Genomic DNA, 17,302 nt, shown 5'->3' on the forward strand with positions numbered 1-17,302 from the left:
CTTTGGTAAAATATTCTAAGCAGTCAAATGATTCTAAGCAGTCAAATGACAATGCCTCCGGATAATGCCAGCCTAGTGTTTTAGAGTATCCTCAATATTGTTACGAAACGTATTAAAATTATGCTCAGAATCGTTGCTATTTATACTTGTATGCATAATGTTTACAATTTTTTAAATCTTTTGAGTAGATATTAAAAGATTTTTCTAAAATGTTTTGAAATAAACAAGTTAATAATTTTGCCTATTAAATTTTAGAGATACTATTTCGTTATCTGTTTTAAATTCACAAATGCATGTAATCACTTGCGAATGTACTGAAAGCGAAATAACTATCAGATGTATTCAAATTTAAAGTAAATTGAATAAAGCTTACATTTGTTGAAAGCATAATAAGAGAGGGTCTAGAAAGCAAATTACGCATCAAATATATAGGTATCCGCTAAAACAAAAGAGACTGAAAACATTTTTATAAATTAAACTGTCAAGAAGCTTGGGGTGCCTGTATTGAATTAATTTCACCCGATAATTTTTTATTTAAATTAATTAAAATATATTAAATATTCATTTCACGTGTAGATTTGATGTAATTCTATCTATTGTTTTCTCTTTGTCTTGTAAGTAGCATTCAGTGTGAGTTTAATCCTGTTATGAATGTGATTAGTTTTATTTAATTTTTAAGCATCTATGAATACTTTATTTTTAATACAATAGTATTAAAAGACAAGATTAAAATGTCTTGTGCTATGTTTATTAAGCTATTAGAATTCAAAATATTGCCTAAATAAAAACTAAAATGTTGCATAAATATTTAATGCAACAATATTTATGTAGTCTATATATTATATCATTACTAATGAACGCATCAATAATTCTCTTTCATAAACCTTAACCAACTAATTATTAAAATATTGGTTTTTTAACAATACAAGAACGCACTATATTCGTAGATAATCCATGCAATATTTCACAAACTACTGCCAAATGTAAAATAACAGAAACGAAAGTAGTCATGTCTCTTGAGGTCAATAATAAATGAGAAAAGAAGAAGCTGGGTTGATTGATAAAACATTCAATGGATAGCTGGCAAACATTTTCTTGTATCTCATTCAGATATTCATTAGTTCTTCTGATGAATGTCAGGACATCTGTAATATGACGCATATTCGTGTTTCGTGTGGCTTGCCATTTATTACGGAAGCATCAGCAAATGTAATGCGTATCTGTCAGAACAAACATAATCATCTAGGATAGTTTCTCTGCATACTGAATATTTAATCAACACACGGTTACTATCAGAATTTGAAATGCAAAATAATTAGTTTTGTGTATTATAATGTGATAATTAATCGTTTCAAAAGTTCATGTATATACTACAGCGGTAAACGCTATTGAAAATTTTGATCATAATTTCCACAATAAATATTATTACAATATCTAAAATGCTTTTTCCGTAGTAAGAGTAATTTCTTTAAAAAATTCCTCTTGAGATATAGAGATATATCACACATACATAAAATTTGCGCTTAATTTTCCGTTGGACATGTGAGCGAGGATAAGAAGAAGAAAATTATTAATATTTAGAAATTTCACATTCAGACTGAAGTATAAATAAATATATTTTATAGGCATTAATCGTAGTATCATTTGAAATACACCCGCAGCTTTTTTATTATTTTTAAAACATTGTCCTAATTTAAGTCCTTACTATTTAAAATTACAAAATTCTTATAAAATGACGGTCTTATATATATTTCCTTCGGCTGCCAAGAAACGTTCAGTTCCTTCCATTTCTCGAAATTTCCGGAAGGCATGTAAAGTTATAAGCATAGAGTCAGATACAGTTGCAGTTATAAGGCATTTTGACCAGTTACGGTTATACAGGGACCGGACGCAAATGTCGCTCTGTCTGGTGAATTTTGGCAATTTCTCGCCAAATTTGGCGTTGAAAATTAGTCTCCAAAGCCGTCGTTAGTTAGCGATATCTCGCCAATTTAATGAGGTAACCATTTACTTTATTTTTAAAATGGACTTGCCTTTGTAATCTTATTTTTTCGGTGGAGCTTGACTTTCTCGATGCATTTCATGTTACATTATACAATAGCTACTACAATATTACATATAATAATTTAAGCTGGCTAATTTTTTACCTTACTGGCTTAAATTGTCTTGCTAATTGCTTATGTTAAATCACTCTGAACTGCGACATTTTGAAATTAATCCATTGTCATGCGATTCATCGGTAATGCTCATGATGCAGATGCTTATGTAATGTTGCATCTTGAAATTATAAAATGTATTCTAGAATTTATTCAAGGGGCGCATTTAACGCCAGTTTATCAGTATGCCTCGAAACGTTTTCTCAACGAAAAATAAATATTAGATCGGCCATGACTAAGTACCTCTTTCTGTATTTACGTGTTTTCAACAAACGTCTAACTTAATTCAGTCTTCTAGCTACTTTTACTTGAAAATCTTTGTTTTTCGAAGAATTAGAAATTCGAATATGAGGGCTAATTTGCCACGAATGTTTATTTATTAGCTGATATTATATATTATCCTATGATTGCCCTCGTCATATTCATAGTAATGTCACGTGGCGGAGGAAGAGTTCTGAGAATAATGCTCAGCGGTATAGTTTGATTTGATGCGATTTGTTAAGGCATACTTAGCCGCATTAATGAACTCTGAATTTCGTTTAGAATAATCTGAATATAATACAAGAAATTGCACCAGGAGGCTTATCGGATATGCCTTAGATTACGTAACGTATTGGTCAAAAGTACGATGCAAATTTTCCAAACAATTATTGTAATTTTTCTCAGCCGGAAAAAAGTGCAAAATCATTTTTATCCTTAATAAATCAATCGGATAAAATTTAGGATAACTAATTTTAAAAACTTCAATAGATATCTAGTGAACTCTATTAGAGACTTTTCTCTATTAATCTGCTTCTATATTCTATCGCAGATGTAACTGAAACATATTTTGAGTTTCTGATTTTGCTAGCTTTTATAAATTTCCTTTGACGTTAAACAGGAAAAATATTAATCAATTCAAATTCTACTCTCGTCACCTTGAGAACCTAAGATAACACTTGTCAATTTTTGATGTAACGGATTATAGGTAACTTAGTTATTGATGTGATGAAGTCAGCATCTTTCTCATTGGTAGAGTAAAAAGAATTCCATGCTTCATAAGCAATATTCTCATTAAGTAACTGAAAACTTCCTTTTCGTACTTTTTGTTTATTTAGCATTAAAGAACACACCGTAACAAATTCTGTGAAAGAGTGTGAGAAAAGTAATATTTAAGTTTACTTTTTGTACAAAAGTTTGTGTTGACTATGTGAGTTGTTTTAACATTTGCTTTTGTTAATCGTGTTTCATTTTAAACTCAGAAGCTCCTAATTGGATGCTCTTTACTAATAGAAAATATGCTTTTTGTTAATTCATTAATTGAAAATATTTTAATGTTAAAGTTTCTAAATGGAAACTATAAATCAAGCTAAGAAATTTTAATTAAGACCGGAAAAGTATAAATAAGGGGTTTAAAGTAAAACTGTAAGCTAATTATTAGAGTAAGCTAACTTACAGTTTATGCACACATGTGAGAATAGTAACTTCTCACACCACGCAGTTTGCCGTCATCACAAATTTTAATCGTAATCGCGGAACTGCGCGTGTGTATATAAGCACCGGTCAGACTGGTTTCTGCCCTTCTTCCCTTCTGCGCCCGTGACCTTCCTGCAGTCGCTTGGCAATTAGCGACGCCCCACGTTGTGCGGTTTTGTGTTCCTGCATGTCGCGCTAATGGAGTTTCATCGTTCCTGATATTTTCACATGAAGTGTCGTCGTATTTTTGCATAAAAAGAAGCAGAACTAAAGGTTGCGATTTATTTAGATGAAAATGCTCAGTGTTAAAATCCACCTGCCACGATACCATTCTAAAACATCTCAAGCAGAATATCTATAGGTATCCGACTCCGGAATGTGCATTACCAGCGATGTGTGACCACGTGATTATTTATAGTGTGGTAAAGAATGTGAAAGTGAAAAAAAAAAAGATCTTGCACATGTACAACAATATTATGGGCACTGCACGAAATTAATATGAGAAAATTGTGACTGCATATATGTTCGATGAGACCGAATTGTAATTTATCTCCGAATAGTCAAGTTTCAGCATTAGCCTACTATTCCATTTTAATTTATCACGTTTTGTGTTCTAAGTTATGATATTTTGATATTATATGTGTGTGATAAATGTTCCATTTTTAATCCAGAAAATGTGTTTGATAAAATAAATGTGAGATTAGAAAAGAAATTTGTCCCCGCAAGTCTCATGCATGTGGGTTACTGGGTAAGTCAGATACTTAATTATTCTTGTCACTAGGGTTTAATTTGCAATGTACTACCACTAAGAATTCAAGGCAGTAAATATTGGGCACATGTAAATTTAATTAAGGATTTCTAGATAGATATTTGGTTAGATTGTCACATTATAACGCCTCCTAGTAGTGCACACCACTACAACACACGCTTTTTAATTCTACGAAATCTTTCTTTTTGTCTGGATTACTCAAAGTGTTAAGTGTACGAAAATAATTGCAGTTTTTGAAGTAAAATAAGTGTCAACATTCCCAGTAAATGACTAAACAATTTCATAGTTTTTTTTTTTTTTTTAATATATATATATTGACATTTGAGTGTTCTTAGGCTTTATGAAGAAGGAAATGTGAAAAATGTGCAATGTCCTCGCCTTGAAACGAACCTGGACCTCTCGTTACGCACCGATTGTGTTATCATTACACCACAAAGGAATGCAGAAAGGAAGGAGAAAATGCCTTATAACATAATCAAAGTTTTTGTAAACTTAGATTTTTATTTGGCAAACAATATTTGCAAAACACTTATTTAATGTTAACATCCTTACGAAGTTAAAACGTTCACATCGTAGTCATACGAAACATTCACATCCTACTCACAGCCTCATAACGATTTTCTGAACGTAAAAGCGCAGTATACATGAAAGTTTTAAACGTATATGATATTTTTTAAAAGAAAAAATGTAAAATTGTTTATCAGTTAAAGAAACAGTTATTTCGCTGAGAAGTAGATTAAAATGCATCGTTCAGCTCAACTTGATAAATATCTGCAGTGCTAGGTTGAATATAAAGTTAAGGTTTTTTTGTGTGTGAAGAAATGGCTGTTTATTAAGAAGGCTAATTTATTAAGAAGATCTATGAATTATTAATATCATATTTTAACTTTTTGTTTTATTACAAGAAAAAATTTCATTACTAACATTGTCTGTGTTGCACTTTTTGAAAAATCTAGGCAAAAATGTTTAACTAATGACGTTTTACGTATAATTTAGTTATCTAATAATTTTACTGATGACGGCAAGTTTGAATACTGTACAGAGGGTTGAAATGTGATGCACAGTTGAATTATCAATTAAAATCTAATTTATAAGGGAAAGTGTCTGAGATACGGAACCTTTATCTAATTATTTGTAAATCTTTAATACCAGCTTTTAAGAAAATGTCTGATTTCGCCATGAGTGATCATGCCCAGCTAACAATTGGTAGATCCAAACTCCGATGAAAGTAGAGGTGATTTTTATATTTCTGGCTCTTAAAAATGCCTAATGTTCTCTCCATCGGCGCTGAAAGTAGAACAGGGCGGTGATAACTCATTACGATCTGAATTTGTTAGACTTTATATGGCAGTCGGACTTTATATGGCGTAGAATGGAAAACATTATTTCATTCTGTCGTACTTTCTCTAGTAGTGTTACGTGATTACGTAGTAACTTTCACGTCTTTGTGTCTGAAAAAAATCATAATAGTCTGTACAAAATCTCGTTTACCCTCCTACCAATGACCCGATGGATAAAACATTTGGACATTTTAAAATATGGGTGAAATTTGTTGACTGCATGAGTTTTTTATTATAGTTTGCTCTCTGCATTATATAAACACAAGCAAATTTTGCTTAGGAAGTCCTACAAGAATGCATCAGCAAAGTGCACGTAGATTATCTGTTTAAAAGGCAGATAGCCTCGGTGTACTCAGATAAAGAGATAAGCATGATTTTATTACCCTGTTTTAAAGTATTTCACAAATTCCCATATACTTTCGCAGTGTGTTACACCACGAAGGCATGCAGAATTTTAAAGGGCGACTACCCAATCGCCAAATCCTGATGGTGAAGAATCATCATACACCACCTTTTAGTTCGGGGGCCACTTTTGGGCCACCACATTTTAGGTCGGGAGACGTTAGGTTATTTTGAAGCAGGAGATATGAAAAATTTGCAATACCCTCACCGAGACTCGAACCTGGACCTCTCGAATACGCGTCGAGTGTGCTAACCGTTACACGACGTAGGTATGCAGAAAGGAGGGAGAAAATATAGATTCTATATTACGTATAGATGCAAATGTATTTACTTTAGACATTTCCAGGCAATTGAATCTACCTGTTTGGAAATGTCTGAAATATTCGGTTACGTATTCTTAAAAAAAAAAAAAAATATGCGGAAACATATGGAAAAAACGCCGCAAAGGAATTTCAAGATTCATTACACTATTCGACGAAATATTTACCAAGGGTATCTTAACTCTTTGCGGAGAAGTTTGGAATTTATAAATGCTTGTTTCACAAATTCGAGTTCACGTTCTTGATTTAATTTTAATAATATCCTTCCCCTTTCTTTATCTAGGCTTGGTATGCTACCAAACTCCCATTATTGTTATGGAGAAGGCAATGAAAGCTTACATTTCTCATTATTCTTGATCCATCAGCGAAATTCTTCTCCGGGCAAGTGCTCTTTTAATGAAGTCCTCCTACATGGCTTTCCCTGAGGATACCCTGTTCTAATTATAGGCAACTAAGCCGCATCAGCGCACGTTCATCTACGGCCCTCCCCTCAATAGTACTTCTTCCTTCTATCCGCACATCGTGTCGCGAACCGGGATTTGATTTCAATCAGTCGACCTTGTCGTAGAATTCACCAGGGAAGTGGAAGGAGCACGTAACTTGCATTAGGACCTTTTGCCAGGAGGAGGAGGGGTTGTACACAAACTCCTGCATTGTGAACGTCAAGCTGTCAAATTAAATCAGTGTGTGATTTCAGATTCATAGCGAGCTGTTGATAATTCTACTGGCATTAGCAATGCTGATATGCATTCGTTTTGGTAATGGATTTGAGAGATTGAAATTATATACCTCAGTGGAAGTTGAATCTGAGGCCGTTTAATTTGCAGGTGAATTTTTCGTTTTACTTTGCTATATAAACGGTCTCTAGTTTTTCAAAGAATTGAGGACATTTTTAATAGACATTTTTTTTATTTAACCAAATTAATAACTTTTCATTTCAAATTTTTTTAGTATTTTCTAATCCCTTTTTGATTTTGACGTTTATATCGTTTTATAGTTATTACTGTAGATTTTTACTGCTTTAGTATTATATTATAATTTATACTTGGTGTAACGTTTTTACTCTGTAACTGCAGTATCAAATGTACTTTTAAGCATTAGCTATTTTGAACTTTCCTCTTCTGTGCAAATATTTAAAAATTTTGCAGCTCATTGCGCCAAATTCTTGACCATATATGTCTCTCTTTTTCGTTTACAACTTTCTATTTATATATTAGCATTTCCAAAAGAAAAAAAGACTATTTAAGAATCCTGCGCCAACTCTGCAATGATTTAATTAAACGTAATGAAATTAATGTAAGGGAATATTCCTATTCAAATCCAATAAAGTCCAATAAAGTAAAAAATTAAGACTGCCAATAAAGAGAACTAAGAATTACAATTTGAAGAATTCATAAATTCCAAACTACAAAGTCGTAATAGGAAAGGGAAGAAAAATTAGAACCAAAAGTAAAATAAAAAATTATTTAACAAAAACCAAAAGGTAAAAATTTTGAGAATTAGAAATACTGTAAAGGAAAAAGGTGACAGATGGGAAAAATTGGCTTGCAAGGATTAACTAGTCGTAGTGGGAAAGCATATAAATTTAAATGCACAATTTGCAAATAAAAATGATAGCAATATCATAGAAAATTATCACAGATTTACATGTTATGCTAAATGGAATTAAATACTTCAGTATAATATCTTTTAATTTACATGCGCATGGCAAGGGCAAAACATGATGTCTGAGCAGTTGGGAAGAGGGTGAAATGAGCCAATTTCCCCTGAAGAGTCAGTATTATTTTGCTTCTTTTCAATTGTTCATTTTTCGATAATTTTCTATGATAGCGCTATAATTTTTATTTGCAATTTGTGCATCTCAATTAATATGCTCTTCCACTACTATTAGCTAGTGCTTGGAAGGCAATTTTTCCCATCTGTCACTTTTTCTTTTACAATATTTCTAACTTTCAAACTTGTTACCTTTTGGTTTTTATTAAATCATTTTTTATTTTATCTTTGTTCTAATTTTTCTTGACGACTTCGTAGTTTGGAATTTATGGAGTCTTCAAATTGTAATTCATAGTTTTCTTTACTGACATTCTTAATTTTTAGTTTATTGGAATGTTTTGGATTTTAATTGGAGTATTCCTCTTTTACTCATTTGATTATATTTTATAACCATTTTCGAATATATTAACAGTGTCCTTAACATTTCAACATTTCCCTTAACATTCTCGAAAATTTTTTACTTAGAAATCTTCAAAAATGCTGCCAAGCTTGGTTCAAATCGCCAAATGTGGTGAACATTTCATACAACTTAAATTTGGTGTATTTAATTATGGCAAAGCACACTAGGGCTGTCTGCCTAAGGGGAGGGATGCCTTTCGTGGAGGACTTTTTAAGGGAAACTGGCTCGTATACACGTTACACATGGGGAAAACCACGAAAACACCCATGCAGCCAGCCCGTTCGCGGGATTCGAACCTCGGACCGAACTACCAGTGTTCAGCGACTTTACCGCTCGGCCGCTGGTGGGCCTCATACAACTTAAAAGACTAAGTCTTTCGTTCTGCTTGTGCTGTTTACACAATTTCAACGTATATTTACACAGATATGCCAACACTAAAAATAATAAAAAACTATACAACAAAGAAAATGCACTTATTATCCGCTAGTTAAGTACTACGAAATTGGCATAAACTTTATGGTAACTGTACTAGTAATCATAGTTTGAAACAGATACAGGAAAACGACCTTATACCATGATTATCAAGTATTAATATTTAGATAGCTAAAATAATTTTTCACAGCGCTGAATGAGTGAAAAATGGTGACAAGATGAACCAAAAGTGGAAACTATAAAGTTAATTTTTAAGTAAAAAATCCAACAAGATCTTAGCAGGGCCGCTAGATAAATTGCACAGAAAACATGCAAGAAATATTCCCAAAATTTCAATAAAATAAATCAAGCAAAATAAATGATAAAATAAATGAAAACAAACAATCCACAAATGTTTGCATAAATATTCACCAATAAGATGACATTAAATAATTATACATTCCTAGCATTCATACTTAAATAGTAATTCAAATGATCGAGAGCATTTCTTTTCATGTAAATATTTTCAGTAAATTAAATATATATATATATATATATATATATATATATATATTACAATTTTGTTGCGTTTAAATATGCTGTATAATTATTTTCTTTCTTTTCACCATCAAAGGAACAGCTTGCCCACTGCTTTAGGTGCTTTTAAGCCTGTTGGATCCCGTCGATTGAATTAAAAATAAATACATAAATAAATATAATTAAAGAGCTTAATACTGTGTCCTCCGGGGATTGGCTACGAAACGAGGAACATTGAAGTAAGGACCAGAACATGGAATGAAGGTGCATGGTGGGGACTGCTAAGACTAAGTGGAACACATTTCAGTATTATGGTACATGTTAGGCATACAGTTATATTAAGGATGGACTATAATAAGGAGGTATAGATGTAAAGATGATCAAATACATTAAAAATTGTGGAATACATTAAATGAGTTCTGGATTAATCATAATATTAAATATAATTTAAAACAGCAACATAAAATCAACAACAGCAACAGCCAAAAAAAAAAAAAAAAAAAAAAAAAAAAAGACATTAAGTAAAATTAACATAGTAAGGAGCGTGCTGCTGAACGGCACAGTGTCCAAGGAAAGAAGTCACTCCAGGCTGTCAGCAATGCTTTTAGCAATAGTAGTGCAGTCTCTAATGCGGCTGAGCGCATATTTATTCTTAATTGTGTTTTTGAACTGCATAATTAATGTTGAAGTTTGCAATATTTATATAATATGGAAATATGTAATATTACAACTGAATTTGTATGCATAAAAATATAATGCTAATTACTGCCAGCAAAGATAATTTTAATTTTAGCTTTATTTAAACCTATTATATGTGTATTTGAGCTTAATGTTTCGAAGGTCCGAAATCTGTTCCCGTTAATATGATAAAAGCTGCAGTAATAATTTGATATGTGAACTAATCATAATTACAGACTACATAGCTAATCATCATGTTATTACCGTTTGATGCTTCTTTCATACTTACATTAACTCTTAGTTACAATATTTATATTCAGAAAATTATACAATCTTTGAGTCTTTTGTTTGTAAACATATATTTGAAAGCATTTTAATTTAGTACTATATATTATGCAGTCAAGTTAAAATTAAATTTTTCTTTCCCAGATTCAAGTTCTGCAGGAGTTTTGCTTTTCTGCAAGGCAGCATTGTCCACCAGGAGATCCAGGACCTCCAGGGAAACCAGGTACAAATATTTATTCCCTTTTCTCTGATCTCGCAATTCCCAAATAAAGTTTCTTATAGTAGCAAAAACCATCTTTTATATCGCTTTCAATATGAATGTTTCAATATTTTTTTTCGTTTGGCTTCTCGATTTCTTACGTTTCAATTTCGTTTGAAATATTGAAACGCTATACTAGATAGTTTTGCATTTTCTGAAAATGATACAGGATTGCGTATATCTGACACAGGATACCTCTGTTTCTCCTTTGTGTATTGACTTCTAGAATTTATTTTTACTATTTGATTTCGAGGAATTCAAACTGTCGACAGTATTTTAGTTACCGAGCAAACTTATATTTTTAGCCTGCGCATTTCCCTATCCTCCATTTCTAGAAGCATGTGGAAGATCTCAGTTTCCTGAGATTTATTTTTTAGGTGCAATACATCAATATAGTTCCCATCTGGGGCCGTTAAATATTTGGAATATATATCTTGATGGATATGAATGGATATGATGTAACGCGTGAATGTGATGCTTGCTACCTAAAAATACATATTATTCTAGTTTTCATCTGAGGCCTCTTTCGCGTTATCTGGTTACTTTTCTGCATAATTTTTACTTAATTATTAAGCATAAGATTCTAATTATTTTGTCATTTATTATTACGATTACATAACTAGAATTTAAAGATCAACTACATTTTTATTTTCTTTTCATATGAAATGTATTAAAATCCACAAATTAACGTTGCTAAATTTTTGTATCCTAAGCTTATCAAGAATGAAATTTACAAAAAGAACAATTAAGATTTAATCCAATATTTAATTACATTAACATCAAATTTTATTATTTTTAATTCAAGAACAAAAAACTAAAATATGTTTTTGATCTCGAAGTTAATGTAATTTAAATTCAAATTTAAAATAATTATTTTTAAGAAAATTTGGTTAGAGATAGATTTGAAAAGCTTTGAATTTCCAATTTGAATTCTCATTGATCTCCATAGCTTTAATTAAAATGCTTTCTTGCCAACAGAATTTGATTTGAATTAAATTAGGAGAACAAAGCTTCTCGAATGCATTGGATCAAAATTTATTGGAGCGATATTTCAGCTTCAGATATCACAGAAGCATTTTGAAAGTTCCAAAGGATTGGTAGTTAATTTACGTTGTCATTGAAACTGATTTTCAGATTTATCTAATGCCTTTTGATTAATCAAACATCGTGTTATCTGTATTCTAACTCATCCTAGAGCTGACTTCTCAGAATTCGGCATCGAGAGAAAGTTTGAAAGAATACTTTTTTTTTTTTTTTTTTACATGAGAGGAGAGATAAAAATTTGGTGCTATGACTTCACTATATTTTGTACCTGAAGTTTGTTGTAACGCAATGTCACTTAAAATCGTTTCGTAATTTAGTAACTTATTCAGTATTTATTTATTTTTTTTTTTTACATGAGAGGAGAGATAAAAATTTGGTGCTATGACTTCACTATATTTTGTACCTGAAGTTTGTTGTAACGCAATATGACTTAAAATCGTTTCGTAATTTAGTAACTTATTCAGTAGAGCTATATTGAAATCGAGAGCTTGAAGTTGTATTTTCGAGGAAAGTGAATAATTATTTCGATTAAAACATTTAAAAGCTGAAAGTTGAGAACTTGAGTTAACAATATTTATTTGGCATTCGTAGTGTATACCAAGCCATACTATGCATTTTCATCTTCATTATAGGAAAACTGTCTAGTTAGTTGCTAGAGTAAGTAACAGTCTTTCGTGCATTCTGTTGTTGGCTATATTAGACTTATATATAGCATTGTTCTAATATAGTGATTTTGACTCAAAATCGGACTTTTCCTGAAATGACGTGCCATTTTGTTCCTTATTTCAATTCTACGACTCAAATTATGCTAAATTACTAAACTTTGTAAAAATTGCACGAGTAGTTTTTAAAACACTAGCTCTCAAAATTTTAGCTCCTTAATGTTAATTAAATTTTGTATATATATATTATTCTCTCTTTATTTTTGCTAAACTTATTTGACTCTTTCTTTCACATTTCGAAATTTAAGTTCATTCCAAATAAAATTCGCCCATTTTTATGATTTAATTTTAAAATTTGTATTTTAAAACAATTTTTAAAAATTTTTCAAAAATATTTGAATTATAATCTATAACATTTTTAATATCATCTTAAAGTAGATGTATTTCTAAGTATACCTGCAAAAAAATACAGTTTTTTATTCAAAATTTTCCAAGATATACGTGAATTCATATATTGGCGCGTTTTGAAATTTGGCATATTTGCTGAAAGCGATAATAACATGAAATGTAGTTTAGGCACTTTGTTAAAATTATTTGAAAGTAGGAACGATGTGAATTTTCCGCTCATGCACAATGAAAAAAGGTAGGAATGATGTGATTTTTTTATGCTGCTGTACAATGGAACGGAAAGGAAAATAGGTTGCTATATATTAAGAATTCGCCGAGTAAATAATTCTAGGCGCAAACTGAAAAAAAAAAAAAAAAAAAAAAAAAAAAAAAACGCGCGAAGATAAATTTTTGAACGTCTCCGTAAATTTCGCACAAAAGGTTACAAAATTTAATATTTATGCACAATTTGAATCGTAGAATCCAAATATGGGAAAAAAATGGGTATGTTATTTTAAAAAAAGTCCCATTTTGTGTCAAAAAAACCATGTTAGAACAATATTATATATAAATCTAATATATATTCTAAGTCGCGCTTTCGAGACATGAAAAAAGCAATTTGAATTTCGTCAGTCGGCCCAATAGAACGGGAGAACTGTCTCATTTTATTTTTTGCGCAGTGTACGTGTGCAGTTATGCTGAACTATTAGGCTCACCAGTGGCCCAGCGGTAAAGTCGCTGAACACTGGTAGTTCGGTTCGAGGTTCGAATCCCACGAACGGGCTGGCTGAATGGGCGTTTTTGTGGTTTTCCCCATGTGTAACATGTATACGAGCCAGTTTTCCTTAGAACGTCCTCCCCTTAGGCATCCCTCCCCTTAAGCAGATAGCCCCAGTGGGTTTTGCCGTAATTTCAATAAACCATATGCTTAACTACTAATTTGTGGGTCAAGCTTTTTCTTCACGAGTCCAGTAGGCAGGGCCTTTGACATTGATTTGCTTTAATCCCACGACGCATCATTCATTATATTGTTGATAAGAGTAGAATTGCGTAGTCTTATAATTTATTTTTTATTAAAACATCACATAGAAAGGAAAGCAAACGGGCATTTATCATATAAGTAGCATTTGTATTTTCTACATACCTGTTGTAGACATTCCCAGGCTACTGCATACTAGAGTGCAGATTTTTTAAGAAGGAAATCACACGCGACTTATCATTGCTAGACACACAAGTAGAAAAGAATTACGATTGGTAAAATTGTTTGAGAAGTGGTTTGATGATATGCCTTTCCTCACAGGGCATATCAACAAATACAAATATTTCTTTTTATACTTTTAAAACTATATCGTGAAAGGTTATTGGATAGATTTACCTACATACCTTCGTTTATTCTTATATAATTCTGACTAGATAATTAGCATCAAGACAACCAAAACAGAAGAGAAACATCACAAAACGAAACATAAATTTAGCAAAGCAACAATCTGTGTTTGGCGTAAATGGAATCAAGACCTCAATCAATTTCGAGAGCAACCAGGTACAGAACTTCTGCATCAAAAGCAAAGCCAAACATAAAGTTTTTTCTTTGCTAATTTTATCAAAACAACCGTTATAAAATTGTTCTCTAAAGGAAGCATGTAAGCAGTTACTAAAGGAATAATACAATACATAAGATTATCGAGAAATAACACAACGGGGAAATAAGAAAGCGGTTATAAACGACAGAGCGTCTTGCTAACGGGGGCTTTAAAGAATGAATTCAAATTTATATAAATGCGTATATCGGTATATTATATGAGTTAGAAACGATTTAGTTAGACAGGATAGTTTATCAGAATAATTGAAATATCATGAATTAGAGTAATACCGAAGAGTAAGATACTGCAATGAACTTAATTTCATTTTCAAAACCTTAATCATTACAATTCCAACCTTCTTTTTCCTTGAGTTTCGAATTTCAAAATATTTATTGAACTTAATGGAAGAAATGTTAATCGACGTAGACGTTACTTTAGCTGAAGTGCTTTTAGGTTTCGATAATATCGTCTTGTTTAGCTATAAATAAGTTTTCTTGCCCAAAATTCATCTCGGCCTGTTATTACTTCTTGTCATATTCAACTGCTCAGGAATAGGATCCATTCACATTCTGTTCTTAACATCTTGAGTTGCATTTAATTTAGATTTCAAGTGAACATTATGTCTGCTGTAAACTGCTTTCAACTACAGTCAATACTTTTCAATATTATTTGCATCAGAAATGAGGAAATGGCTGTCTTAGCAGTACAAAAGTCAACAATTTCAATGCTGAATTTTTAATACATCTAAGTAGTATTATTGTTTTCGTTCAGTGAATAAATGCTTTCTATTACAAGTAAATTTCAGAAATTCCAGAGAAAGGTGTTTTAGTCGACAAGTTCTATCTTCGGTAATATGTGTGTGTGTGTGTGTGTGTGTGTGATTATGGCAAAGCTTCGAGGGCTATTTGCCTAAGGGGGGGATGCCTTCGTGGAGGATGTTCTAAGGGAAACTGGCTCGTATACACGTTACACATGGGGAAAACCACGAAAACGCCCATGTAGCCATCCCGTTCGCCAGGATTCGAACCTCGGATCGAACAACCAGTGTTCAGCGACTTTACCGCTCGGCCGCTGCTAGGCCCTTCGGTAATATGAAAGTGATTTTGCTCATAACTGCAACCTAGAATTCTTCACAGTAATGCGGCAAGTTTTACTTTCTGTTATAAATGTTTCAAAACACCGCATTATCATAAAATGTGTTTCAACATCGGTTACGAATCTTCTAACTCTACTTCTTTGATACTAACGTCTTCATGAAAAATGAATTCTAAAATAGTGATAAAACTTTACAGTATCATAAAAATTACCATTTTAAAATGTCTTTTTATAAATAATACAATTTTAATACTTTGATGTTTTCATTTTCTATAGCACTTTATATTTTATAGAGAAATTTAGAAAGAAATTCTAAAGCTTCTAAAATTAAAATTCTTTTTCAAATTAAGTTATAATTTGAGCTAATTGTAGTATCAGTTAGTAACATTAGGGACCAAGAAGAAATTAGAAATACATATATATAGTATTTATGATTTTCCATAACTCAATTTTAATTAATTATTCGAAATATAAGTTAAAACTGTTTAAAATTAAGCAGCACAGCAACCTTACTTTACGGTTAATTTTCAAAAACAATTTATCAATTTTAAGGCTCCTTTTCTTCAGGAGCGAAGAACCAATTGGCGGTTTTAAATTCACCGCTATCGAACCCATACCTGAGTTTTCTGTCATGTCGTGAAGTTCCGGCATACAAAAAGAGAACCGAAACCAAGCTATGAGCGCTAATATTTTCTACAAATATTTGTATCTTGCTCAAAACTTGCCAACAGGCATTGATAGTCCTTAAGAAAGAACAAAATGACCTTAAGTCTTGGAACAATTAGCCTTTGCAATTATAAAGGCATTTTAGAAAAGATTTTCAAGAATTCTTACGTTAAATTCTTACATTAACTATTCACCAATCCTAAATTCGTACAAATCGCTTGCGCAGTATTTTCTTAAATATTCCACTTATTTATTTTCTAGACAGTGCTTTCTCATCGCGAATGAGATCAAGAAATACGCTTTAGCACACTGAATGGCATAACACCCATTACCTTGAATACTTTAGGTACTCATTAACCTTAGGAAATGATAATAGCAAAATATACTTAATTGACACTAAACATTCAGTGTACATCGTTTGAAAAATCGTTTATTTTATTTGTTGCTTTGCTACCTATTATTCGTTCACAAATATGTTAGGAAAAAAAAAAAAAAAAAAAAAAAAAGACATTATTTCCAGATACTTTACGTAAAGTTGCGAAAAAAATGTTTCTCTTAAGGAAGAACGTTTTGTCATAGTGCTCATTAATTTTGACACTTGTTTCATGCTAAGCGTTATTTTATGTCCGAATGGATTTATTTGCGCATTTCGTATGTGATACATTAAATTATGTTCCAGTTTTAGAGAAAAGATTATTGAAAGCTTAAATCTGCAACGAAAAAAGGCCTTCTGAGAGCTCATTTAGACTACTGTTTAGTTTCAACTTCACGAGATGTGTCAGATTGTTATTACACCTTCAAATAAACAGCAGTCAGTAAACAAGGTTGTAACAGCAAGTCAAAAAAAGGGGGATTATACTTTACCTTTTTATTATTCTATATTTCACGTTTTCCATGTGTCTCGAGCGCTACTCGGGATATATAGTAGATTTATTTACAGCATTGTTCTAATATATGCACTTTGATACAAAATTCGGTATTATTCGGAAATTCATTTTTTGCGCGTAATTTTTAGGTCTCAAACTATGGCAAAGTGCCTGATTTAAAAAAAAAAATCATACGATTATCATTTTGTAAAATTGG

The 17,302-nt window shown here is 31.6% G+C and overlaps 1 protein-coding gene across 2 annotated transcripts in view; it reads left to right on the forward strand.

Annotated features, from left to right (window-relative positions):
• Window positions 1-17,302, forward strand: part of LOC118188864 (uncharacterized) — a 695,340-nt gene that overhangs the window by 287,523 nt on the left and 390,515 nt on the right. For both annotated transcript variants that reach the window (XM_085810627.1, XM_085810628.1), the window contains one exon: window positions 10,671-10,749. In XM_085810627.1, coding sequence (XP_085666753.1) covers window positions 10,671-10,749 — 79 coding nt within the window. The remainder of the gene's footprint in view (window positions 1-10,670; window positions 10,750-17,302) is intronic.

The sequence above is a fragment of the Stegodyphus dumicola genome, chromosome 2 (assembly GCF_044657685.1).
Source record: "Stegodyphus dumicola isolate Sdum_Otavi_A_Nest chromosome 2, ASM4465768v1".
NCBI classification, from domain to species: Eukaryota; Metazoa; Arthropoda; class Arachnida; order Araneae; family Eresidae; genus Stegodyphus; species Stegodyphus dumicola.